The sequence below is a fragment of the Natrix helvetica genome (assembly GCF_964273705.1).
Source record: "Natrix helvetica genome assembly, chromosome: 5".
NCBI classification, from domain to species: domain Eukaryota; kingdom Metazoa; phylum Chordata; class Lepidosauria; order Squamata; family Natricidae; genus Natrix; species Natrix helvetica.
In genome coordinates, this window is record NC_138551.1 from 53,080,593 (window position 1) to 53,102,212 (window position 21,620).

Sequence of the window (21,620 nt, forward strand, 5' to 3'; positions counted from 1 at the left end):
TCTTCTCTTATGGTTTCTCTCTGTCTGAATCTGTCCACCAGAAATAGAGGGGCATTCCTGGTAAACTTAAATGGTGGGCACCTGCAGTGCTTGCTACTTGCTTGCCACAGAGAGCCATCGTGGCAGTTTGATTCTCACCAGCTCAAGGTTGACTCAGCCTTCCATCCTTCTGAGGTCAGTAAAATGAGGCCACAGATTGTTGGGGGCAATACGCTGATTCTGTAAACTGCTTAGAGAGGGCTGTAAAGCACTGTGAAGTGGTATATAAGTGCTATTATTATATGTTTCCTTTAAGGTAAAGGGAAACCACGGAAAAAATAAGTGGAGGCATAGCTGCCTATGCAAAGGAAGGGCTTCACTAATGAATAGCAAAATAGCATTGCTGGGGCTTTGGAACTATAGTTGAGCCTCTCCAAGGATTCAATATTTCTCAAAACCTCAAAACCTTCTGCAATGCAGACAGCTATCTCAACAGACATCATGGATGGCTAGAGTGAAGGTATTTCTGAAGACAGAATGCATGAAGGTCACAGATATGTTGACAATCTTGAAAACTCTTTCAAATAATACTTTCTAGGTTATTTGTGCAAGCAGGAAAAAAAATCTTACCTTTGTCACCTTTCTCTCCGAATCCTGGAGAACCAGGCTCCCCACGGAGGCCTGGAGGCCCATCTCGTCCTCTTGGCCCTATGGGGCCTTCCAGGCCAGTTTCACCTGTAAAGATTCAATTATTCAGAATATAGGTCCACCACTGTCTGTGTTTCACCCAATGCTTCTTCTCCTGGACCATAATTGTTATTACAGAGAATTATATATATTGTAATGACAAAACGGTGCCCCATATATGATCCAAAATAAAAAATATATAGTTTGCTTACCCATGCTGCCTTTTAGTCCCCTTGGTCCTTCTGGCCCAGGGTGACCTATTAAGCATGGAATGCATGTTAGATAGAAAATGCATGTTCACAAAACGATCTGTGTCATTATTTATGCTCAGCTACAAGGAAGCATAAGAAAAAAACCTTAAATTTCTTACATGTAATTTAAATTGATTTTAAATTAAAATGTATTTCAAACTTTACCTTAGAATTTTGATTTTTGCCATAAGAATCAAATGAATCACAAAAGGAATAACCCTTTGAATGACTCCGTCATTAGCTTAAAAATAATTTATAAATATTGTAATTGATGTTGGACTAAAACACTAATTTCTTACAACACGCAACTATTCTTAACATTGGCGCTGCTATTTTAAGACCATCACAATTTTCTACATTTCATTTCTGACCTTCAAAATCCATATTATCTATAGAAATTTTAAAATGACACTTTAAATAACATTTTAGGATAGATTGCATTAATTTCAGTGCAGGAAAAGGCACTGTTCCAATCGGGTAATTTCCTGTTACATGTGGATTCCAGATGCCATGAAAGCATGATTTCAGGATGTATGAGTATGGAAACAAAAAGAGTCTTATAAGTTCAAACTGTGACGTTTTGGTAATTTAGTAAATGCCACTCTTTTATATTGAGGTAACTGAGTGATAACTGATCAGTTAGCTACTTTTCTCTTAAAATCAAAAAGAAAGTATTGGATTCTTGGGTGATATGAATGTAAGAGCTCAAGAAGATGGGCTACAGGAAATTAGGCTACTGTTACTAAATTCCACCTACCTGGTATGCCTGGGTCTCCTATAAACAAACAAACAAAAATGATGAATAAGAAACATAATTTGCCAACAGTAATTTTCTGGTCTTTTGAGTTCCACATTATGTCAGTTACACTTGCCTAGTGCAGAAGGCAAAGGAGATTTAAATGCTTTCACACACAATAGAAATGATAAACTTGGATTAACTCTGTGCCTGTGCTATTCAACAGATACGTAGTTTCAAGACTCTCAACAAATCAAAATCCCCTTTGTACCATGGAAAGCAGATAAAATGAATAATGCTTTTTCTGGAATGTTCCTGCTTAGCCATCTTGACTTCTTTAAAAAATGCAAATGTCTTTTTCACCTAGATTTTTCAAGGTACAGCATTAAACTCTTCATATAAAATCAGCACTGTTTGACGTGACAGGCACTATGCTCAACTTTTCCTTTTTACCAACTATTATTTAGTATCCATTGTTGAATAAGTCGGGTTTTAGATTGCTGATTTTTAAGAATATGTGGTATATTTTCCTAATCTAGCAATTCCTGATAGCCATTGATGTTCTACTGTGGATACATATAAAAACATATATGCCAGAGGTGGGTTGGTAATTTTTTTTTACTACTGGTTCAGGAGTGCTCCCGCATGCGCAGAAGTGTCCGGTTAGGTGGGCAGAACCTCCTGTCACCCAATCCGGGCCAAACCGGCAGCAACCCACCTCTGATTTATGCCGAATGAAAAGTTATGTCTACATTGCTTTCACCGGGCAAAGCTTCTAGGAAAAATTGAACTTACCTTTTGGTCCTTGGATCCCAATATCCCCTAGGGAAGAATATGGGAGAAAAGCATAAATATTCTAGAGGGATTATATCCAGACTTTCTTTATTTTGTTTACCTTTCTCTAATTCCTACTATACTTAGAATATGTTCGAGAAGCTGGTGAAAGGCAGAAATATCGTTGGCTCTATATCAATGAGTCTCAGGTGGTTTGCTCTATATATTTCATAGTAAAAAAACACAAATTCTAAGGGTTCACTTAATATAAAATGCATGCTTAAACTGGAAATTCAAATGTGTCTGACTATTAGTGCTTTTTCCTAGAGAAACACAAAGTATGCATCTTCCCATGGAATCATGCTAATTTTTTAATGCTAAAGACAGAACTAAAAGCCCCCTTTCAACCATATACTGCTTAGAATACAAATGAACAATAAAAGATACTCTTATTCAAATATTGAAACAAATCTAGTAAATTGCTACCTTTCGGTCCTGGTTCTCCTCGGAACTGACCTACATGGGAATATGGAATGACAGTCAGATGCTTGTACAAAGGATGCAAAACTATTTCTGGTTTATTACTGATATGGCAAGAAAAGTGAATGGAATATGTGTGGCTTAGAAAGTATGTTATATAAAATATGCTTAGAAGGCATTGCGACACCTCTAACATTGTGTATCACTCACTTAGTATGGCACTATCCAGCATGATTTTCTCCAAAATGTTTAAGAAAACATTTTAAAAATGGCATAGGCTAATCTGGCACCTTGAAAAGAAGCATGCTACAGAAATACAAGATGCAAGTCCTTTCAGCTACATCTCCAATTACCTGTGTTAAACTAGGACAGACTAATCAACACTAGTGCTTGACAGTTGACCAGTGATCTGGTTGATGAACCCATTAAAAAAGACCCTGTTGACCTTTTACAAAGGACTGAAAACCTAGATGTACTCCAGTACATGGGGGTCAGAAACTTAAATGGCCCATGAAATAAGATGTTATTGTGTTGTTTATTGCTTGTTCTTAACCATTGCAGGATTGTTTTGTTGATATTGTTTTATGAATTAGTTTTTGATTTGTTAATCACCCAGAGATGTATCTGTGAGATGTACAATCATATAAATTGATTTAATTTTAAACAGTGACTGTGGAATCTGTATTCTGTTCCTCTTCATACTGAAAGAGGCTTGAAGACCAGAAGATATCAAGATCTGGATGGATAGAAATAGTCCAGAGGTGAGTTGCTCCCAGTTCGGCCTGTTTCGGGCCAGAGAAGCCAGAGGGCTGCCTGCTCCATTAGCATCAACATTGCCTCCATATGCAGCATTTGGAGGTGGGATAAGATGGAAAACATTTACAGTGAAATACCTAAAACCATCATCAGATTGCCTTGACTATGGACGAGGAGTGGCATGTGGACATGTCCTTTGCAAACAGTGGATCATTTTTATAGCAGGCTACGAAGGTTGTGTGGAATTAGAATTGGAAGGACTGAACAAAAACAATGGATTTCTACAGCAAAGATATGGAACCTCTACATATTATAAGGCCCCAGATATCAGAGCTGCTTTCAAAGTGATACAAAATTGTAATGTAACAGTGCCATTAGGAAGACAGGACTCAAAACCTATGTAATCCAAATGGATGCAGTCAATCTCATCATATAATTCTTAGAAAAGATAACTAACAGCCGAAGAATTCAATACATTTTCTGGCAAATTCATCATTTCATGTCGTAATCAATTTGATTTTTGTATGTTTCTCACCTTGTTTCATCTCCTCACTTATTAACGATTTCAGATAATTCTGTTGTTCGTGTTTATTCATATTGTTGAGTGTGCCTCCCTGGCTGACTAACTTTTCTGAGTAAGTGCCATCTCCTTGTCGGTACTTAATCTGTGATTCAAGGGTCTCCACTCGGGAGTTCAACTTCCGTACTTTCTCCGCTGAAATTTTAAAGTGAAATAAAGAATTAAGTTGTCCTTATTCCTTGTAGTTTTATGCATGCTTTTCAAGAAGTAATTATTGTACAGAAAATAACTGTGAATTGAAAGAAAATTCTAGGCAGTTCTTTCAGTGAGCCTCTTTCAAAAATGGAAACAATTGTTTTTGTTCAAAATCTGGTTTACACATTACACAAAATTATGATGAGCTTGCTTTGCTCTGATTTTGGATTAGCATGCTGTATAAATGCAGCCCCTGTACAGTCATGGATCTTATGGTGAAAAGAGTAAGGTTCTACATTTAGGCAACAAAAACGGAATGCACCGGTACAGTATAGATGATACCTTGCTCAGTAGCAGTAACTGTGAAAGGGATCTTGGAGTCCTAGTGGACAACCATTTAAATATGCCAGCAGTGTGTAGCAGCTGCCAAAAAAGCCAACACAGTTCTAGGCTGCATCAACAGAGGGATAGAATCAAGATCAGGTGAAGTGTTAATACCACTTTATAATGCCTTGGTAAGGCCACACTTGGAATACTGCATTCAGTTCTGGTCGCCACAATGTAAAAAAGATGTGGAGACTCTAGAAAGAGTGCAGAGAAAAGCAACAAAGATGATTAGGGGACTGGAGACTAAAACATATGAAGAACGGTTGCAGGAACTGGGTATGTCTAGCTTAAGAGAAAGAAGGACTAGGGGAGACATGATAGCATTGTTCCAATATGTCAGGGGTTGCCACAAAGAAGAGGGAATCAAACTATTCTCCAAGCCACCTGAGGGTAGAACAAGAAGCAAAGGGTGGAAACTAATCAAGGAGAGAAGCAACTTAGAAGTGAGGAGAAACTTCCTGGCAGTTAGAACAATTAATCAGTGGAACAGCTTGCCTCCAGAAGTTGTGAATGCCCCAACACTGGAAGTCTTTAAGAAGATGTTGGATAGCCATTTGTCTGAAACGGTATAGGGTTTCCTGCCTAGGCAGGGGGTTGGACTAGAAGACCTCCAAGGTCCCTTCCAACTCTACTATTGTATTGTATTGTATTGTATTGTATTGTATTGTATTGTATTATCTTAATATTATGGGTAACTCAGACCATTATAAAATGTTTAAGAAAATATGTTTAAAATAAACTGACTTAATACTTATTTTCTAGGACCAATCAATTGAAGAGATCTTGAACCTTTTGCTTGTCCCATTCAATGATAATATCTTACCCAAAGCAATAAGTCCAGAAAGGAGACCAAGAAGGAGCAGCCAGGCCAGTAGCAATCCAAGGAGCCACATCCACCAGTTGCAACATGAACTACAGGGGCACCAGGCTGGACAACCCCCGGCCCCTCCACACCCATTATCACCTCTGCCTTTTGTAGAGAAGGATAATAATAATAAAAAAAACAAGTTAGTCCCTGGAAAGTCAGATTGCAAAAGCCGATGGTTGGGGGGGGGGGGAGAGGCAAAAGTCAAGATACCTTTGAGTCTTATTCAGAATCTAAATTCAATATTACAATAATTAGCATTAAATAAGTATTCACTTCATATTTAAAGAACCTGCACTGAGAACCAATCTTCAGTTTTCGAGAAACATTGGGCTTTAATTAATACAAACAGCAAACACACACACACACACACAAAATATATGCAAATACATATACCAAGATACACCATACATAAGACTGTATTACTGACTTTAGTTTCTAAACACTCTTTAAAGAAATCTTTGTAACTTGTAGCATGAAGTAATATTCTATTATTGATGCAGCTATGGCCCATAGGTATTACACTCTCAAAAGTTTTTTTTTCTTTTAAGTTTAACAGCAGTTCAGTTATGAGACATCTGGATAGCTTGAGCTTCAGATATAGACATCAAAATGATAAATGGCCTGCTGTGTCACAGCTGTTCAACACAATCTGGTCCAGTCAGAAAATCTCCCCAGAAGATTATGATTGTACAATTATAATCCCCCCAAGTATAGAATATTCCTAAAAGTCATTTATTTCATTATTTTATTTAATTGGCACAAAATAAAGTCAAGGATTTTCTAAATCCTGCATATGTGGTGTAAAGGTTCACATAAAAAAATGTTAGCATTTGTCTGTAGAAAAAAAATATCCCCCACACTGAATTAGCCTCCAATGTTAAATAAATATATTTCCATAAAAATCTATGAATCTATTGTTAACTGTCAATGGTTTCTGCACTATATCAATCAAGAACTAATGAATATGGGTATTCACCTGCAACAGCAGTTTTGTCATTTGTGGAAACAGATTTAAGGCCACCTGTAACAACAACAAAAACGTAAAGGTGACACTCTTCTGTGTTATTTGTTATAAACAGAGTTTAATGCACAGTAGTAGTTGTTAATCCAAATAAGGACGTGAGACAATACTACAGTGTGGCTTCAGTGGGCATAGAACAGGGACGTGAGTTTGAAGAATGACTGCAAACCATACTGTAATTATAAATTAAGGTTTGTTTTTCAAAAGTATCAAAAAGTGGAGTAGAAATACTGCATAGGTAGGAAAAGAATTTCATTCAATATTTTGGGAAGGGGATTATTTACTCTGAAGTATTTTTCTCACCTAAAAAGGAGAAACATTTACTATATCCTAATAGTTCCAGATACACGATATTTTTCTGCCTAATATTCAGGCGAATAGATGAGTGAATGCAGATTGGCCTCTTTTACTATATTAAACAGTTGGCCAGCAATTCTTGATGCATATCTGGTGATAGTCAATGTGCACTTCTGCTGAATTGTATGGGCAATGGTCACCAGCTTGACCTCGCCCTGTTGATGATCCATAGCTTTTCCAAGGATGTTTCAGTGATCTCTTTGAAGTTGCTCAGCTCCTTTATTGTTCTCTTTCCCTTCTTCTATTATCTTCAAGAATAATTGTTTTTTCTAGTTCATCATCCATTTACATCACATGTCCAAAGTATACTAGTTTTTGTGTTCTGATTATCACTTCAAGGAATTAGTTGGGTTTTTTTTCAGCTAGTATTAATTGATTCATTTTATAATTCATGTTAATCTTAACAAATATCTCCAAAATCATAATTCCATGGTGTCTATTTTGCTTCTCACTCTTTCTCTTTGTCCAGCTTTCACAGCTTTGTCACTAGCATAACCATTGTTTATGGTTAAACGAAGCCTGATCATTGTTATCATACAACGTTTGTGTGAGACGTATTTTTATTCTTCTCTTAATTAGTCAAATCAAGACAGAGTATCAATGACGTACCATTTGTTTCTGATTTCAGATAAGAATCTCCAGCATAAGAAGAGATAGCCTTTTTGTCTTTTTGTAAGGTGTCTTCTGCATAATAACCTGTGGTGGGCCCAAATAAATCATTTAGGGTAAATATGAAATAGTTTAATACCAGTTTATCTCCAAATTTAAAAAAAAAACCAAAACAAAGAGAATCTCTAAGTCTTATTGATTTTTTAGCCAGAAATTTTAGAATGTGTGGAGGATGAGAGCCTTACGCTTTGTGTAAGTGTACAGTATTTGTTAAGCCCTTTCCAAATCTTGATGTATTCCCTAAATTAAGCTAATATTTTTACTTAAGGACCAAATCCCCTTCTTCCAAAACCTATTCAACACTAAACCTCCTTGTAAAAAGGATATTAAAAAATTGAACCCTGTGGGATATCATAAAACCTGTCCAACAGTATAGTCTAATGCACAGGTTGAAAAATATATGCATCCCTGAATTGGAATATGCTGTGAATTGAAGTCTTAATGAGTTCATTTCACTGATATCACTGTGGTATTGAAATATTAATCCAGTATTGATTAAACAAGGATAAGGAGTGGTGTGGTGGCCTGGAGATGGAGCTCTCACCTCACAATCAGGAGGCTGTGAGTTCAATCTTAGGTACAGGCAGATATTCCTCTCTCTGGGCAAAATGAGAATGTATCTGCTGTACAAACCTCCGCATTAGTGACAGGAAGGGCATCCGGCCAGTAAACATTCTTCTAGCACATACTCTACTCAATTCTTATGACTTTAGGGAGTAAGTGTGGTATCCTGGGGTCAGTCTAAAAAGTAATGAGGTAGCAACTACAGAACTGAATGCAGCTGCTGTTATCTATTATATAAGCATAGTTGTTAAAGTGATACAGTAATATGAGATATTAGCCTGAAGGTTTATTTCCACAAACACTTCAGTATACAATAACCCCAGATTTTTTAAAAAATCATTGGAGCTTTCAGCCCATGAGAAACTAGTCATAGTGAAGTTCAGGCTCAATAGATTAAATTTCCTGTTTGTTGTTTGGGATTGTGCTCCACTTCCTCCTTTTCTCCAGTCATATCCCAGCCAGTATTCTTTCACAAACATTCACAACAGTCTTTCTGGAAGATTGCCATTTCCTTCCTCATTCATCCGCCTAAGTTTGATGTTTCTTCTCCTCTATGAATATTTTTTGCTCATTGGCAGAAAAAAGCAACTGCCAGCAACTCTTTAAATCTATTTCTCATTTGAACAACATAAAACCTAGTCAGATTTATTTATTTTTTCTCTTTAAATCTATTAAGCTACAATAATTTACCTCACCATATAGCTATACCAAAAGGGGATTTGATGGCTCAGGAGTTAAAGACTCTGAGCTTGTCAGCTGGAAAGCCAACTGCCTATTCAAAGTGCCATGTGATGGGGGGGAGCTCCCGTTACTTGCCCCAGCTACTATTCACCTAGCAGTTCAAAAGCATGGAAATGCAAGTAGATATTCATGCCAGCCACATGACCACAGAAGTATCTTTTGACAATGCTGGCTCCTTGGCTAAGAAACAGAGATGTCAGGAACAACTGGCCAGGGGAAAACCTTACCTTTATTGGTATACCAAAACTAGCGTTTGCTTTTATGTTTCTATAGTTATACTTTGCATCTTACTACCTTTCTGCTCTGTCTTCTTGTTGTTATCCTTTCAATGGACACTTTTTAAAATTGACATGCATTTCTTTATAGCATTACAATATTATGTTCTCCAACATTACCGTCTTTCCCCAAAAATAAGATAGGGTCTTTCGCTGAAAATAAGACAGCGTCTTATTTTCTTTTGACCCCCAAAATAAGCACTTAGCCTTATTTTCAGGGAGGTCTTATTATTTTTGAGGCACAGGAGGTGGTGAGTGTGGTCACCTCATGCCTAATGCTGTGTTGCAATATTTTCGGGGAGGGCTTATTTTCAGGGGAGGGCTTATTTTAGCGCATGTGCTCAAAAGTCCAATTGGACTTATTATCTTGGGAGGTCTTATTTTTGGGAAAACAGGGTACAGATATGTCAGGAACACTGACTTGAAAAAGAATGGTTGCTATTGTTTGTGATTCAGTGTATCGTGCAAAAACAGAAAATAGTTACTTCATGGAAATGAATTGTGCCATTTTCCCTGACATTATCAGATGATATAAAACAAGGTTGGAGGGAAACAGATCTCATATAGGTAGTGTACCCTCTGAACGTATATCAAATCAATATGTGGGCCCAAGAATGAGAAGAAAACTGACCTCCACTGAGCCCAGTGCCTGATGCACTAAAAACCTTTCCACTGTCCTTGGACATGATCAATAGTTCCATCTCTTTCTTGGGAGTTACATTATCTTTTTCTATGAGCAGAAATTTGCAGTCTTTGCGTAGGATGTCATCACTCTGAGAGTTTGTGGACGCGGCAACTGAATGTCAGAAAAGACAGGAGAAAACAATCATGTATATATTGGATATTACAGATATCCTCCTTTGGTGATACTGCTTTCAAAGACTGATTGATAATTGTGTGCCATCAAGTTGGTGTTTGACTCTTAGTGACCACATAGATTTTCTACAAAATATTGATGATTATTCTGAACTTGTTAATTATTAATTTAAAATATCCACTTGAATATAAACTATGATAATTAGGTGTTACTCTGGGTTTAGTAATATCTTAGCAGTATAACTGCAGGTAACACTTAGCTCACCTTTTTGTGATCCTTGCATGGCAAGTAAGAAGCACACATTTCCCTTTGTAATGCAGCTGAGAAATCTAACAGAACAGAAACTAGCTTTCTGCTTGATTTATGCAGCGAGCAAACATAGAAAGAGTGTTCATAGACTTGCCGTTAGGCAGTATGATATCAATTAAAGAAAAATTGCTGTTAAAGAAAGTAACTTTTTCCAAGTTTTGCTTTTATTTCCTCTTTCTAAAGGCAGTAGCTTCCTCTAGTGGACATCTCATTTACAGTGTCTCCTGTAAGTTTATTGGGTTGGTAACATAAGCCTTGCTGGGTCAGACCAAAGCCTTTGCTAATCTGCATTTTGTTTCTCACAGTGGCCCAACAGATTCACTGGAAAGAGGTGAAGACATACCCTTTCTTCTACTGTTGCCCCCCCCCCGCCTCCCCTCAAGAAGTATTTGCAGACAAGCTACCCAAACTCTGAGAGAATGTTGAATCTTCAACATTAAAAGGCTTTAGTCGACTAATCCTCCAGTCCCAGTTTAAAGTCATCCCTGTCAACTCTTTTACGGCATCCGTCGGAACCAGTGGTAGGTTCTGGATCCCGTCGCAACTGGTATGGTGCAACGGGGCTGGGCGTCCACCACATGAACGTGCGCAGCACACGCATGTGTACTTATCACCCGCGACGCTCCGCAACGCCTCCACAATGCTCCAGCTGCTCGGCTGAGCATTGCGCAGGCGCCGTACACTCCATGCACATGCATGGAAGCCCTGAAAAACTACAAATACCGGTAAGGAGCACGGGCAGGCAAGCTCTCTGGAGCACCATACTGGAATGGTACCTGGTGCTCCCGCAATCATAATCCACCACTGGCCGGAACCCTGACAACCCAATTGAATAGCTATCCCCATCTCTTGTGCAGTGAATTCCCTATGTTAAATATATGAATTTCTCCACTAAATAAGCGATCTCAGACAGAGGTAGGGCTAATACAGCACTGTAATTTTTTTTGTAATGATAACACTAAGTTCTCAAATCACATCAAGAAAAAAAATGGTTTCTAAATTTCTGTGGCTGGACTTACTCAAATTATAAATCAAACTGAAATATTGCCCATTATTTTAAGATTTAACATTTAATGTAAACCTATATAAAGCACAGGTAGCTTAAGAAATGTGCAGTGCTTTCAGAAGATAAGTTTTCAAGCAGGTATTACAACTGGGCTTTTTTAGATGCTACATTAGCCAAACTATATCAAGTCCTCTCCCCAAGATAATGTTTAGGAGGAATTGGAATCTTCCTAAGGGAAAAAAAAACTAGTATGATGTTGTTGCTTTACTATGAAAGTTGCAAAATTTATTAGTTTCACATACTTGTTTGTACCTACAACAATACAGTGAAGCAGAAACTAAATACGTTCCTTACACTTTCTTCTATGCTCCCTTTCTACAGATCAAACACACGGCATCCCTAATTTTGAGCAAAATCTTCCCTTTCCCACCATGCCTTGTTGGTCATAGCAGCAAAACTAATTCAGCCCTATTTCATATTTGGATGAAGCCTTGCCTGAAACAACAACTTTTCTAATATCAGTAAGTCTGAAGATTTACACGCACAGAGAATAAAAAAGTTTTTAAAGTAAGTAATACATTTGATTAAAACCCACAAGTACCAGCACAGCAAAGGAAAATTGAAAATCCATCCAGGGAAAGTTTCTGGAGATTCTCAATCATCCATGTCCCAAAGGTGGTTTTCCAAAAGTTAACTGGACTTTCTTGGGTTTCTTTTTCTTTGAAAAGGTTTATCTTCTCATCCAAGAAGCCTCTTCAGTTCCTTTTCAGTTCAGAACTGAAGAAACTTCTTAGATGAGAAGCAAAACAGCAAAATAAACCAAGAAAGTCCAGTTGCCTTTTTGGCAAAGTACCTTTGAGACATCCAGGAAAAGGAGACTGGCAGATGCTGCTTTGCTGGATAGCAGGCAAGGCAGTAAGGCAGAAGCACAAGTCCTTCTCCCCATCATGTACTCCATAGATAGCACAAAAAGGGGCGTTGTTCAGTTCTGCAGAGTCTCCTTTGCTGTTCCATGTGAAAGAGAGGAAGACTCACCAGTTGCAGATGATGTGGACACTCCTGTACTAGTCACACCAGAGCTTTGCACTGCATTTTTCTTTGTTCCATATGCTGCTGAAAATGAAAAAGAGTGAGGGATAAAGACACAATTCTAGATATCCAGAAGCCCAAGGAAAAGATCTAACTATGTATGTATTTCCCCAGCTTTTGGGACACTAAAATCATGGAATGGAACAGCATATTTTAAAAAGTTGAAGTAGTGATTATTATCTGTATCGCCATGCACAACTATTCTTTATCCAGTTCTAAGTGACTTACTGAGAGAAAAAGTGACTCAGGACCTCACTGAGATTAGTAGATATGCAAGCTGGCAAAACAATAGATTTATTTGAGATATATTATGGTGATCTACACGAGTTGCAATATTTTGAAATAAGCAAAAGGAAATAATTTTTCAATATTCTTCCATCATTTCTAAGGCAAATGAATCTTAGCAAAAATGCTTTGAATTACAGATATTTTCACCAAGTGTTGTTACCTGCGGAAGCTGTGGTTGTGGTACTTGTAAGCCCAAGTGTGTTTGGAACCAGATTGTTTTGAACACCATATACTGCAAAGAAAATATTTGAGGCTCAGATTTAAAATGTATGTATAATGATAGTCAGCAACTTTTGGTATGGATGGTCTTAAATTAATCATCTACAATTAATGGAGTTATAACATATCAACAGACCCGCTTACTTATGTTGTCTTTTTCCTCTCATGCTGGAACCAACTTTTATCATAAGGAAATATTCTGGCAATTATCTTTAAAATGCCAAGATTAAAGATGGAAAGAAATTGCTTTCTTAGTACCAGGCCAACATTTCTGGCAGTGACAATTTGTACAATTATCGGAGTAAGATTAATGGAAAAGATATATTAGTTGTTTAACAGCTGACCTTGGTTTTTGTTTATATTTTTATTATAGCTTTTTATAGGTTATTAAATTTATAAATATATATATATATATATAGCAAATATCTGCATCTGTGTTTACTGAGGCATTGATTTAAAGCAAAGCAGAGATTTTTTTTTCTGGATATGCCTCCTCTCTTGTGCCATTAACACAGAACATATGATTACAGATCAATAACAGTTGCCCAAATATTTCCTTTTCTGAAACAGGGAAGAAGGGAGAAAACAAACCTGTAGAAGAATTGCTAAGACCACCATTAAGAGTGGATGAAGTTGGGGCCAAGTTGTTTGGAACTCCAAACACTGCAAGAGAAAATAACAGAAATAAGAAGTGTTGAAAATGTAGACATGAGTCCACTACAACCCAAAGTTCTGGAACTGGTGTTTGAGTGGAAAGAAAAATGGCTGTGTCACATCTCAGATGTGTGGCCCAGTCATTTTTTTTTTCAACCACCAGGACTGAAACTTTGGTTTGTGGTGGACTCGTGTCTACATTTTCAACCCTCAGATGTATTGGGTCTCCATTAAAAAAGACACAGTCCTTAAAGAAAGCATGGAAAATATTTGATAAGAAGATTCTCATCAGGTCCATTTTCCCCAGGTAGGGTTCCTTTTTTAAAAAATGACAACCCTTTTTACACACATCTCCAGACAGCTTTCCTTACTTTCCAAAGTCCTGGCAGCTCTATTTTGATCAAAATAGTGAGCCACTAATTAATCAAAGCTTTCAAACAGCATCCATAAAATTCAAGATGGGCTCTCATTATACCATTCTGATAGTTTATTTAATTGAAGGGACTTGGAAGACACTGATTCTTCCTCTACTCTACTGATTCTTACCAGATGGGAAGAAATTATTAGAGACAGCAGATCAAGTAAAAACTGTCCCTGTACTATGAAAGACTTTACAGGTGATAACCAGCATCTTTAATGTCACCCAAAAGTCAACTAGTAACTTGTGCAGCTTGTGGAATAATGGTGTCACATTGCAACTCATGCCACCACATTCTGGACAAGCTTTAGTTTTTGAGTTGCTTTCAAAACAGCCCCATGTGGACATATTGCAGTAGTCTATTTGTTAGGTGATTGAGGTATACGTGATCATCAAGTGAGCTTCCCTACTGGATAGTAGAACAGTAAACGCACGAATCAATATGTCTATGGTGATTCTCCATGCTCCAAGTCATGGTTGTCCAAAAGATACTTTTTCAAAAGGCAACTGGACTTTGTTTCTCCTTGAAGACGTTTCACTTCTCAACCAAGAAGCTTCTTCAATTCGGACTGCAGAAATCAGAACTTCAGTCAAAACTGAAGAAGCTACTTGGATAAGAAGCAAATCATCTTCAAGAAAAAACAAAGTCCAGTTGCCTTTCGAAAAAGCACTTTGAAAATGAATCAATATGAAATCCCTTTCGGGCACAGCTACTCTCTATTCCTTGAGCAGGAGTTGTGAATCCCAAAAGATTCCAGATTGCACACCAGTCTTGAGTAGAGATGTACAATCCCATCCTAGTCTAGTAATGAAAGGTCACCAGGATAATGGGGGGGGGGATACCCACAGCCACTTGGTCTCGCTAAGATTGAGCTTCAGTCTGTTTCTCGTCATCCAGACTCACAAAATTTCTAACTATGAGGACCAGGCATCAATGGCATCATTTGGCAACCCAGCATTGCAGAGACTTTGATAAATGAATGCATACCTGATCCAGTAGAATGGGCTGCAGTGTTGATCAAAGATGAACTTTGGGTCATGTTGTTATGATAGCCACCAAGAGATGACCCTGCAGGCAGGGTGGAGGACCACATGTATGGTGGGAGGGCAGCATTCAAGATTGTTGTGTCGTAAGTTCCTGACACTGGAGGAAAATTAAAGAACATTAACCCAAACTGGATTTTAATATCATATAATTATATACAATATATAATGAAGGTTTTTTTATGTTCCTTTCATATAAACCAGATAAGATAACATGTAAAATTCTGATATCTGAATTTTGTAAATATTCTAGTCTCATGAAAGTAAAGTTGGGTTTTAATGAACAAGGGAAAAAAACTATTGAACCTTTTGAACTTTGCTATTGGAAAAAACAGGTGTATCTGTTTATGTATCTGAGCATCAATTCAGAGATGCTCACTCAAGAAACACATAACCAGGCTCGTATTATCATATTTTGGACACATTATGTAAGGATCTAGCTTGCTGGAGAAATCAATAATGCTTGGAAAAGTGGGAGAGAAAAAGAAGATGACCAGGAGCAAGGTGGATGAAGTAAATAAAAAGGCAGATTTTCATTATTTCTAATATGCAAAGTTTTGCCAAACATTGAATCATAACTTCTAAAATGTGAAGAATTAAAATAGATGTGCAGCAGTGACGTGCAGTGAGGTTTATGGCTGGTGAGGCACTGACACAGTGGTGGGTTTCAAATATTTTTAGACTTGTGGACTTCAACTCCCAGAATTCCACAGCCAGGCATGCTCAGTTCTGATTTAAAATGACAGCATTTGTTTTTCTCCTTTGCGAAATAAGTTTCCTTTTTTCCTTTTCTTTTTCTTCTCCCTTCCCCTCCTTCCTCCCTCTCTCCTTTCCTCCCCCCCTCTCAAACGCACACACACCCACACGTTGGTGTATCTCTCCTACCCCTGTCCCCCTCTCACTCACTCTCAAACAAACACACAGACACACACACACACACACAAGTTGGATTCGATATCTTTTCCAGTGGCTTGAAAGCAGCTCCTCTGCCATCCCCCCCCCCATTCCCCTGCTGCCTTCCCCAAACTCCTCTACCATTGCAAATGCAGTCTGCTATTTGGGTGGGAAATGCCTGGAACGCAATAAAGCCCACCCACTCACCTCCTGCTGGCAGGATGGATTGAGAGGAGAGGCAGAGAAGCCGGAGGGGAGCCGATCCGAGCCTTCCAAAAGAAAGAGGCTGGGGGACAGTGTGTGTACTACAGCATGGCTCTTTGCCTGGCTTCCATGGATGACTCTGCTTAACTGTTAAAAAAACCCTCTAAAAAAGCGCCATCTAATATGCCTCACCTGCATCAGGAATTTTTAGGCTTTTAACCCTTGCTTAACTCTGCTCGAGTGATCATAAAACACCTAAAGTCAGACTAGATGAGGCATGCAGTTCTCCTGCCTCATAGTAGAGGGCGCTATTTAGAGGCTTTTTTTAACAGTTAAGTAGAGTCATCCACAGTGAGGCAGCAACTAGCTCAGCTTTTTCCTTTTACATTTTTTTCTTTTCATGATGAGAGCGGTGAGGCTGTGTCTCACTTGCCTCACCTGACTGCATGTCACTGATGTGCAGTATGCATGGTGTTCTTGCTTAAAACCTAAAAATACACTTTGCAAAATATAAAATAGAAAACATTTTTATATTTTGTATTTTGACTTGTCCATTTTGTCCATTTTGAGGAGGGTGATTGTCCTATCATCCATCCATCTATCTATCTATCTATCTATCTATCTATCTATCTATCTATCTATCATCTATCTATCTATCTATCTATCTATCTATCTATCTATCATCTATGTATTCAAAAATTTTACTACTGGTTCTGTGGATGTGGCTTGGTGGGCATGGCAGGTGAAGGGTACTGTAAAATCTCCATTCCCTCCCCACTCCGGGGGTAGGTTACTGCAAAATCCCCATTTCCTCCCAATCAGCTGGGACTCAGAAGACAGAAAATAGAGTAGATACTATTATGTTATTTCCTTCAGTAGTAGAATGCCTTGATCAGTATTACTTTTTCTGTAATACTGTTAAGGCTTGTAAATGAGATATAGGTAGGGGTAAAGAACAGAAGACTAAAGTGGGAGGGACATAATAGCAGTCTATCAATACTTTCAAACAGCCACAAAAAGAGGCTATAGATTTAATCTCCATAGCTCCCAAGGGCAGAACAAGAACCGTGGGAGCTTTACAGAGGAAGATCCAATCTTGAAATAAGAAAAAAAAATCCTGATGGTGAGAACTATTAAGCAGCAGGAAAGTTTTTTTAGTAACATGGCTCCATCACTGGAGGTTTTTAAGCAAAATTTAGATAGCCAAGAGAGTTAGGGTTAGAACTAGAAGGCTTCCAAGGTCCCTTCCAATATGATCGTTCTATTATTCCTCAATAATCTAAAGAATATATTTGTAGTATCTTCCTTATTGTTTTAATAGAAACCTGTAGCTTCCCCAGCAATTCAAGCTTCTCAATGGACTGTACCTGATTGGGAGCTTTCTGTCACCATTTTGGTTTCAACAACAGCTTTCTTTGGAATAGGGAGTGTGCCTGAATGGGAACGAGTAGGACTAGCACTTGCTGATCGACTTCCCCGTAAAAGTCGCTTGACATCATCCAATTCTGTCCCTAAAGGAGAAAAAAGATACTGGGAACTTAACCACATCAACTGTGTTCAGATATAAACTGCGTCTGAAAGGACAATGAATTGCTTAATCAAATCAACTAATCACCATACTAAGTGTGAGGTTTTATATTTTGATCAATAGATGGATCTGAAGCCAATGATAGAAGTTTTAATGGATGTCTGAATTTGAACATTAAGCGAAAAGGAACTTGATTCTGTGTTAACTGGCTTTTCAATATTAATATTCTTTTCTCATCATGATCATGCCATATATAATTCAGTAGCCACTATAATTATTCTAGCTATCTATTTCTATTCCCCATTTCTGGGCAACTGGTTACTCTGATGATTAAAAGTATTATATGACATACTGGGCGGGGAATTGTAGTTGAAGAAAAAGATTACTGATGACAATTGTGAATTGTTTACCAAAGATGCAACTACCTTTGTTCAAATTAGGAACATAGACCACAATGATAGTACTTACACCTGGTTGATGGAGAAGCACTCTGCAACCGCACTCGGATTTCACTCTCTGTGCAAGACAAAGGGAAATAAAAAGCTCATTTTAAAGTAGGAAGTGTATTGGTTATCTGATATCCCAAAGCTGCAGTGTTTCGTGTTGAATTTTAAGATATTCCACAAAGCTATAAGTGAACATGATCTAGTTCATTGTATTTAGTTCTATCTGATTTCTTTTTTAAAAAAAATTCTTCTTGCTACTCGTCTATTACTTGAAATTGTTGGTCCCCATTCTGATAAGGATTCAAAAGTCAGTTTTAACAACGTCCATCTTTCAGTTCTTTTATTGGTGAACAGATCTGTCAGTTCACAGAAAAAAAGTAAAAAAGAAAGCAAAGAACACTCTGTTTTTATGTATATTATGGGATACATTGATTAGATATTGGGAAATAGTCAGTTGCTGAAATTCCTGTATCAAGAGTGATTTTTTCCTTACTATATCATCTGAAAGAGTTGCTAGAAAAAATGTGCTTGGAATTAGTTTCAGTTTTAGACAGAAAAAGGCTTACTTTTTCTATTATTTAATTTTTTCTAATAATCAAAAGTATTATGTATGTATGTGTGTGTGTGTGTATACATATCTACATACACATACATACACACATACATACATACATACATAATACATAATATATATGTGTGTAAAAAGTTAGTGTAGATGTTTTCTTTAAGCAAGAATTAATCAATTGAGCTATCTCTGAAAATGCTATCATCTTCACTATGTTGTGGATAATGTTGAACCTTTCTGCTTTTGAGCATGTGATAATCGTCCTACAGTTGTCATTTATAAAAACAAATTCCATAACGTTTTTTAGCTGTCTGTAATCCCAAAAGAAAAGCCATTAGCTTGTACATTAGCTACATTGTACATTAGCTTTTAAAAATTCTAAATTACTGTATGTACCCAAACTTTTGTAGCTTTTTTACACAGCCACCATACATGTCAAAATGTCCCTTCATATTGTTCATATTTTCAGCATAAATTCAAAATATATTTATTAATTCTAGACAATTTTTCTTTGACAAATACCAACAGTTTCTTTGAATTTTTTTGAGCAACAACTTGCATTTCCAAATATCAATCCAAATTTCAAATGGAATAAATATTTAAGGATATATATATATGCGATCTTACCTCGGGTTTGGCTTCGTCCCCTGGTAGCAGAAGAACCTATAAAAGAAAAAAAATCACTCTTTGAAATTTGATTTGGGAAAAAAAAGAGAGTAGATTTCTAAAAACTAACAGCAACATTACCGAGTTTATACTTAAATACATATGCAAAATAACGAATACAATAGATTCTCAGTGAAGGTGTTCAGCATCTTGCCTTAAAAAAAAACAATACCAGCTGACATATCCCTATTTAGTTTAAAGTAGGCATTGTTTTATTGTTTTACTAAGTAATATAGGATTGTTGATAATTTTGGACTTTTATTTGTTATTAATAGCTTTTATATTTGCCTTTGTGGCTGAATATATATGGTAAAATGAATTGATGCTTGTGTTCCTACTTTAGGCAAGAAAACAACTTGCCATGTATGTAGTGAATAAGCAAGCATTTCATGAATTATTTTTTCTAGATAAAAACCACAAAAAGGTGTATATATTCATTCATTTGCTGCCCCTAGTAGAATTTAGAAGTATAGCTCAATAGCATTTATTGAGCAATTGTTGCAAAGGGAATACAATTCTATCATTAGAACAGAAAAGAAGAAAGTTAGGCAAATCCGCATCACTTTCTTAATTCATTTCAGTATCTATACTGATACTAAGGTCCTTCTCAAAAATGGAAAATGTACCGAAATCTTTGCGTGGAAACTCTGGCGAGGAATTTGCACTGGAGCTTCCTGAAAAAGAAAACTTTAAATTAAAAGAAATTTGAAAACAGTATTATGTAGTTTACTCCACATACTGAATTTTCATCATATTACAATATGTAATAAAGCATACTTTGAAACCTAAACTATGCCTGAAGAACACATGCAGAAAATGTATTAATTAGCCTGCAACAGAAGTGAGTGTTCAATGAAACAGAGATAAAGTAATATCATCACTGGAATATTATGCTAGAAATCCGAATCATAATGAAAATGCCTGCAAAGATCATGAATGGAACTGTTCTACTGAACAACAGATCAATCCAAAATTTACTGAAAAGAGCAAGCCATACAGTATCTAGTTCCTAAGAAAAGTTGGGATTATCAGTTAAAATTGTCCTAACCCTGGTTTCTTTGAAATTCTTTAAAATCATTTAACCCTGCTTCTTTTTATGATACCTTCATATGCTGGATGGTGGGTAGCATAGGTTTTTCGTTCAAAAGTGGAGCCAGGTGATTTGGTAAGAGTGGAAGAAGGAGAGGTGGCTTGCTTGTAGGAGGAAGAGGAGGTATTCATTCTAGCATTCCCACCTAGAGATGAAACAAAACCTCCTCAGATTCACATTTGGTGGACTGAATTGTGTGGGAAATGATGTCTTCTCATCATTTAACTGTCCACTTGTTTGTCTTATCTAGATAGCCACAATTACATGAATTTGATCTCTCTAATTCTAGAAAGATCATCCTACAATCAGAATACCCCTGGAGAGTGACTAGCCTGTGAAACACAAGTGACTTAAAAGTTGATCAGTAGACACTAACTGTTGGCTCACTTCTGAGTTAAATGTAACAAACAAAATATACAGCAAAATGCATTGATAAACATATTTAACAACACTTACAATTGTTATAATTTTATAACAACATCATAATTTTTGACAAATAAAAATGTGCATTTTTCTTAAACCCCCTTTAATCCCAGCGAATTCCTTCCAGGAAAAATCAATTTATATGTGAGCTGTCTGTTGCAAAGTGTAATAAAGATTTATGCTTCATTGGGATTTATATTTGAAGTAATAGATACTGGCTATTATATGCTATCTATATAGAAATATGTATACATTTATATAGCAGATAATATATATTAACACACATACTTTTAGTATGATATATAGCAGGGGTGTCAAACTCGCGTCATCACGGCAGCATCTTGTCATGTATCACAACTTTTTGCTCCTTTGCTAAACTGGGCATGGGCATGGTTAGCGTGACACATCTGGCCCACAAGCTGTGAGTTTGACAGCCCTGCTATATAGTATATACCAGTGGTGTGCTGCTGCTGATTCAGACCGGTTCAGGAGAATCGGTAGTTGCGCTCTGTGGGTGGCCATCCCACCCAACCACCCATGTGAAATCCCATCCTATATCGCTGCATTTTTTAATGCAGCATGAATGTGTGGATGGCACGTGCGAGCAAATTGCTGTGTTTTTTGATGCTGCACACATGCGCAGACTGTGTGTGAGCAAGTTGTCATGTCTTTTGACGTTGCACACATGTGCGGACAGCAC

At 37.2% G+C, this 21,620-nt stretch overlaps 1 protein-coding gene across 4 annotated transcripts in view; it reads right to left on the reverse strand.

Annotated features, from left to right (window-relative positions):
• The window catches only part of COL17A1 (collagen type XVII alpha 1 chain), a 73,375-nt gene that overhangs the window by 43,534 nt on the left and 8,221 nt on the right, over positions 1 to 21,620 (reverse strand). For 2 of the 4 annotated variants that reach the window (XM_081956444.1, XM_081956443.1), the window contains exons 5-23: positions 20,511 to 20,642; positions 20,034 to 20,081; positions 19,369 to 19,404; positions 18,199 to 18,246; positions 17,570 to 17,713; positions 15,049 to 15,204; positions 13,580 to 13,651; positions 12,930 to 13,001; positions 12,428 to 12,505; positions 9,892 to 10,056; positions 7,621 to 7,707; positions 6,610 to 6,654; positions 5,589 to 5,735; positions 4,199 to 4,378; positions 2,914 to 2,943; positions 2,449 to 2,475; positions 1,675 to 1,692; positions 879 to 923; positions 610 to 714 (exon numbers count right to left, since the gene is read on the reverse strand). In XM_081956444.1, coding sequence (XP_081812570.1) covers positions 610 to 714; positions 879 to 923; positions 1,675 to 1,692; positions 2,449 to 2,475; positions 2,914 to 2,943; positions 4,199 to 4,378; positions 5,589 to 5,735; positions 6,610 to 6,654; positions 7,621 to 7,707; positions 9,892 to 10,056; positions 12,428 to 12,505; positions 12,930 to 13,001; positions 13,580 to 13,651; positions 15,049 to 15,204; positions 17,570 to 17,713; positions 18,199 to 18,246; positions 19,369 to 19,404; positions 20,034 to 20,081; positions 20,511 to 20,642 — 1,635 coding nt within the window. The remainder of the gene's footprint in view (positions 1 to 609; positions 715 to 878; positions 924 to 1,674; positions 1,693 to 2,448; positions 2,476 to 2,913; positions 2,944 to 4,198; positions 4,379 to 5,588; positions 5,736 to 6,609; positions 6,655 to 7,620; positions 7,708 to 9,891; positions 10,057 to 12,427; positions 12,506 to 12,929; positions 13,002 to 13,579; positions 13,652 to 15,048; positions 15,205 to 17,569; positions 17,714 to 18,198; positions 18,247 to 19,368; positions 19,405 to 20,033; positions 20,082 to 20,510; positions 20,643 to 21,620) is intronic. The other 2 variants (XM_081956445.1, XM_081956446.1) reach the window with 2 other exon arrangements.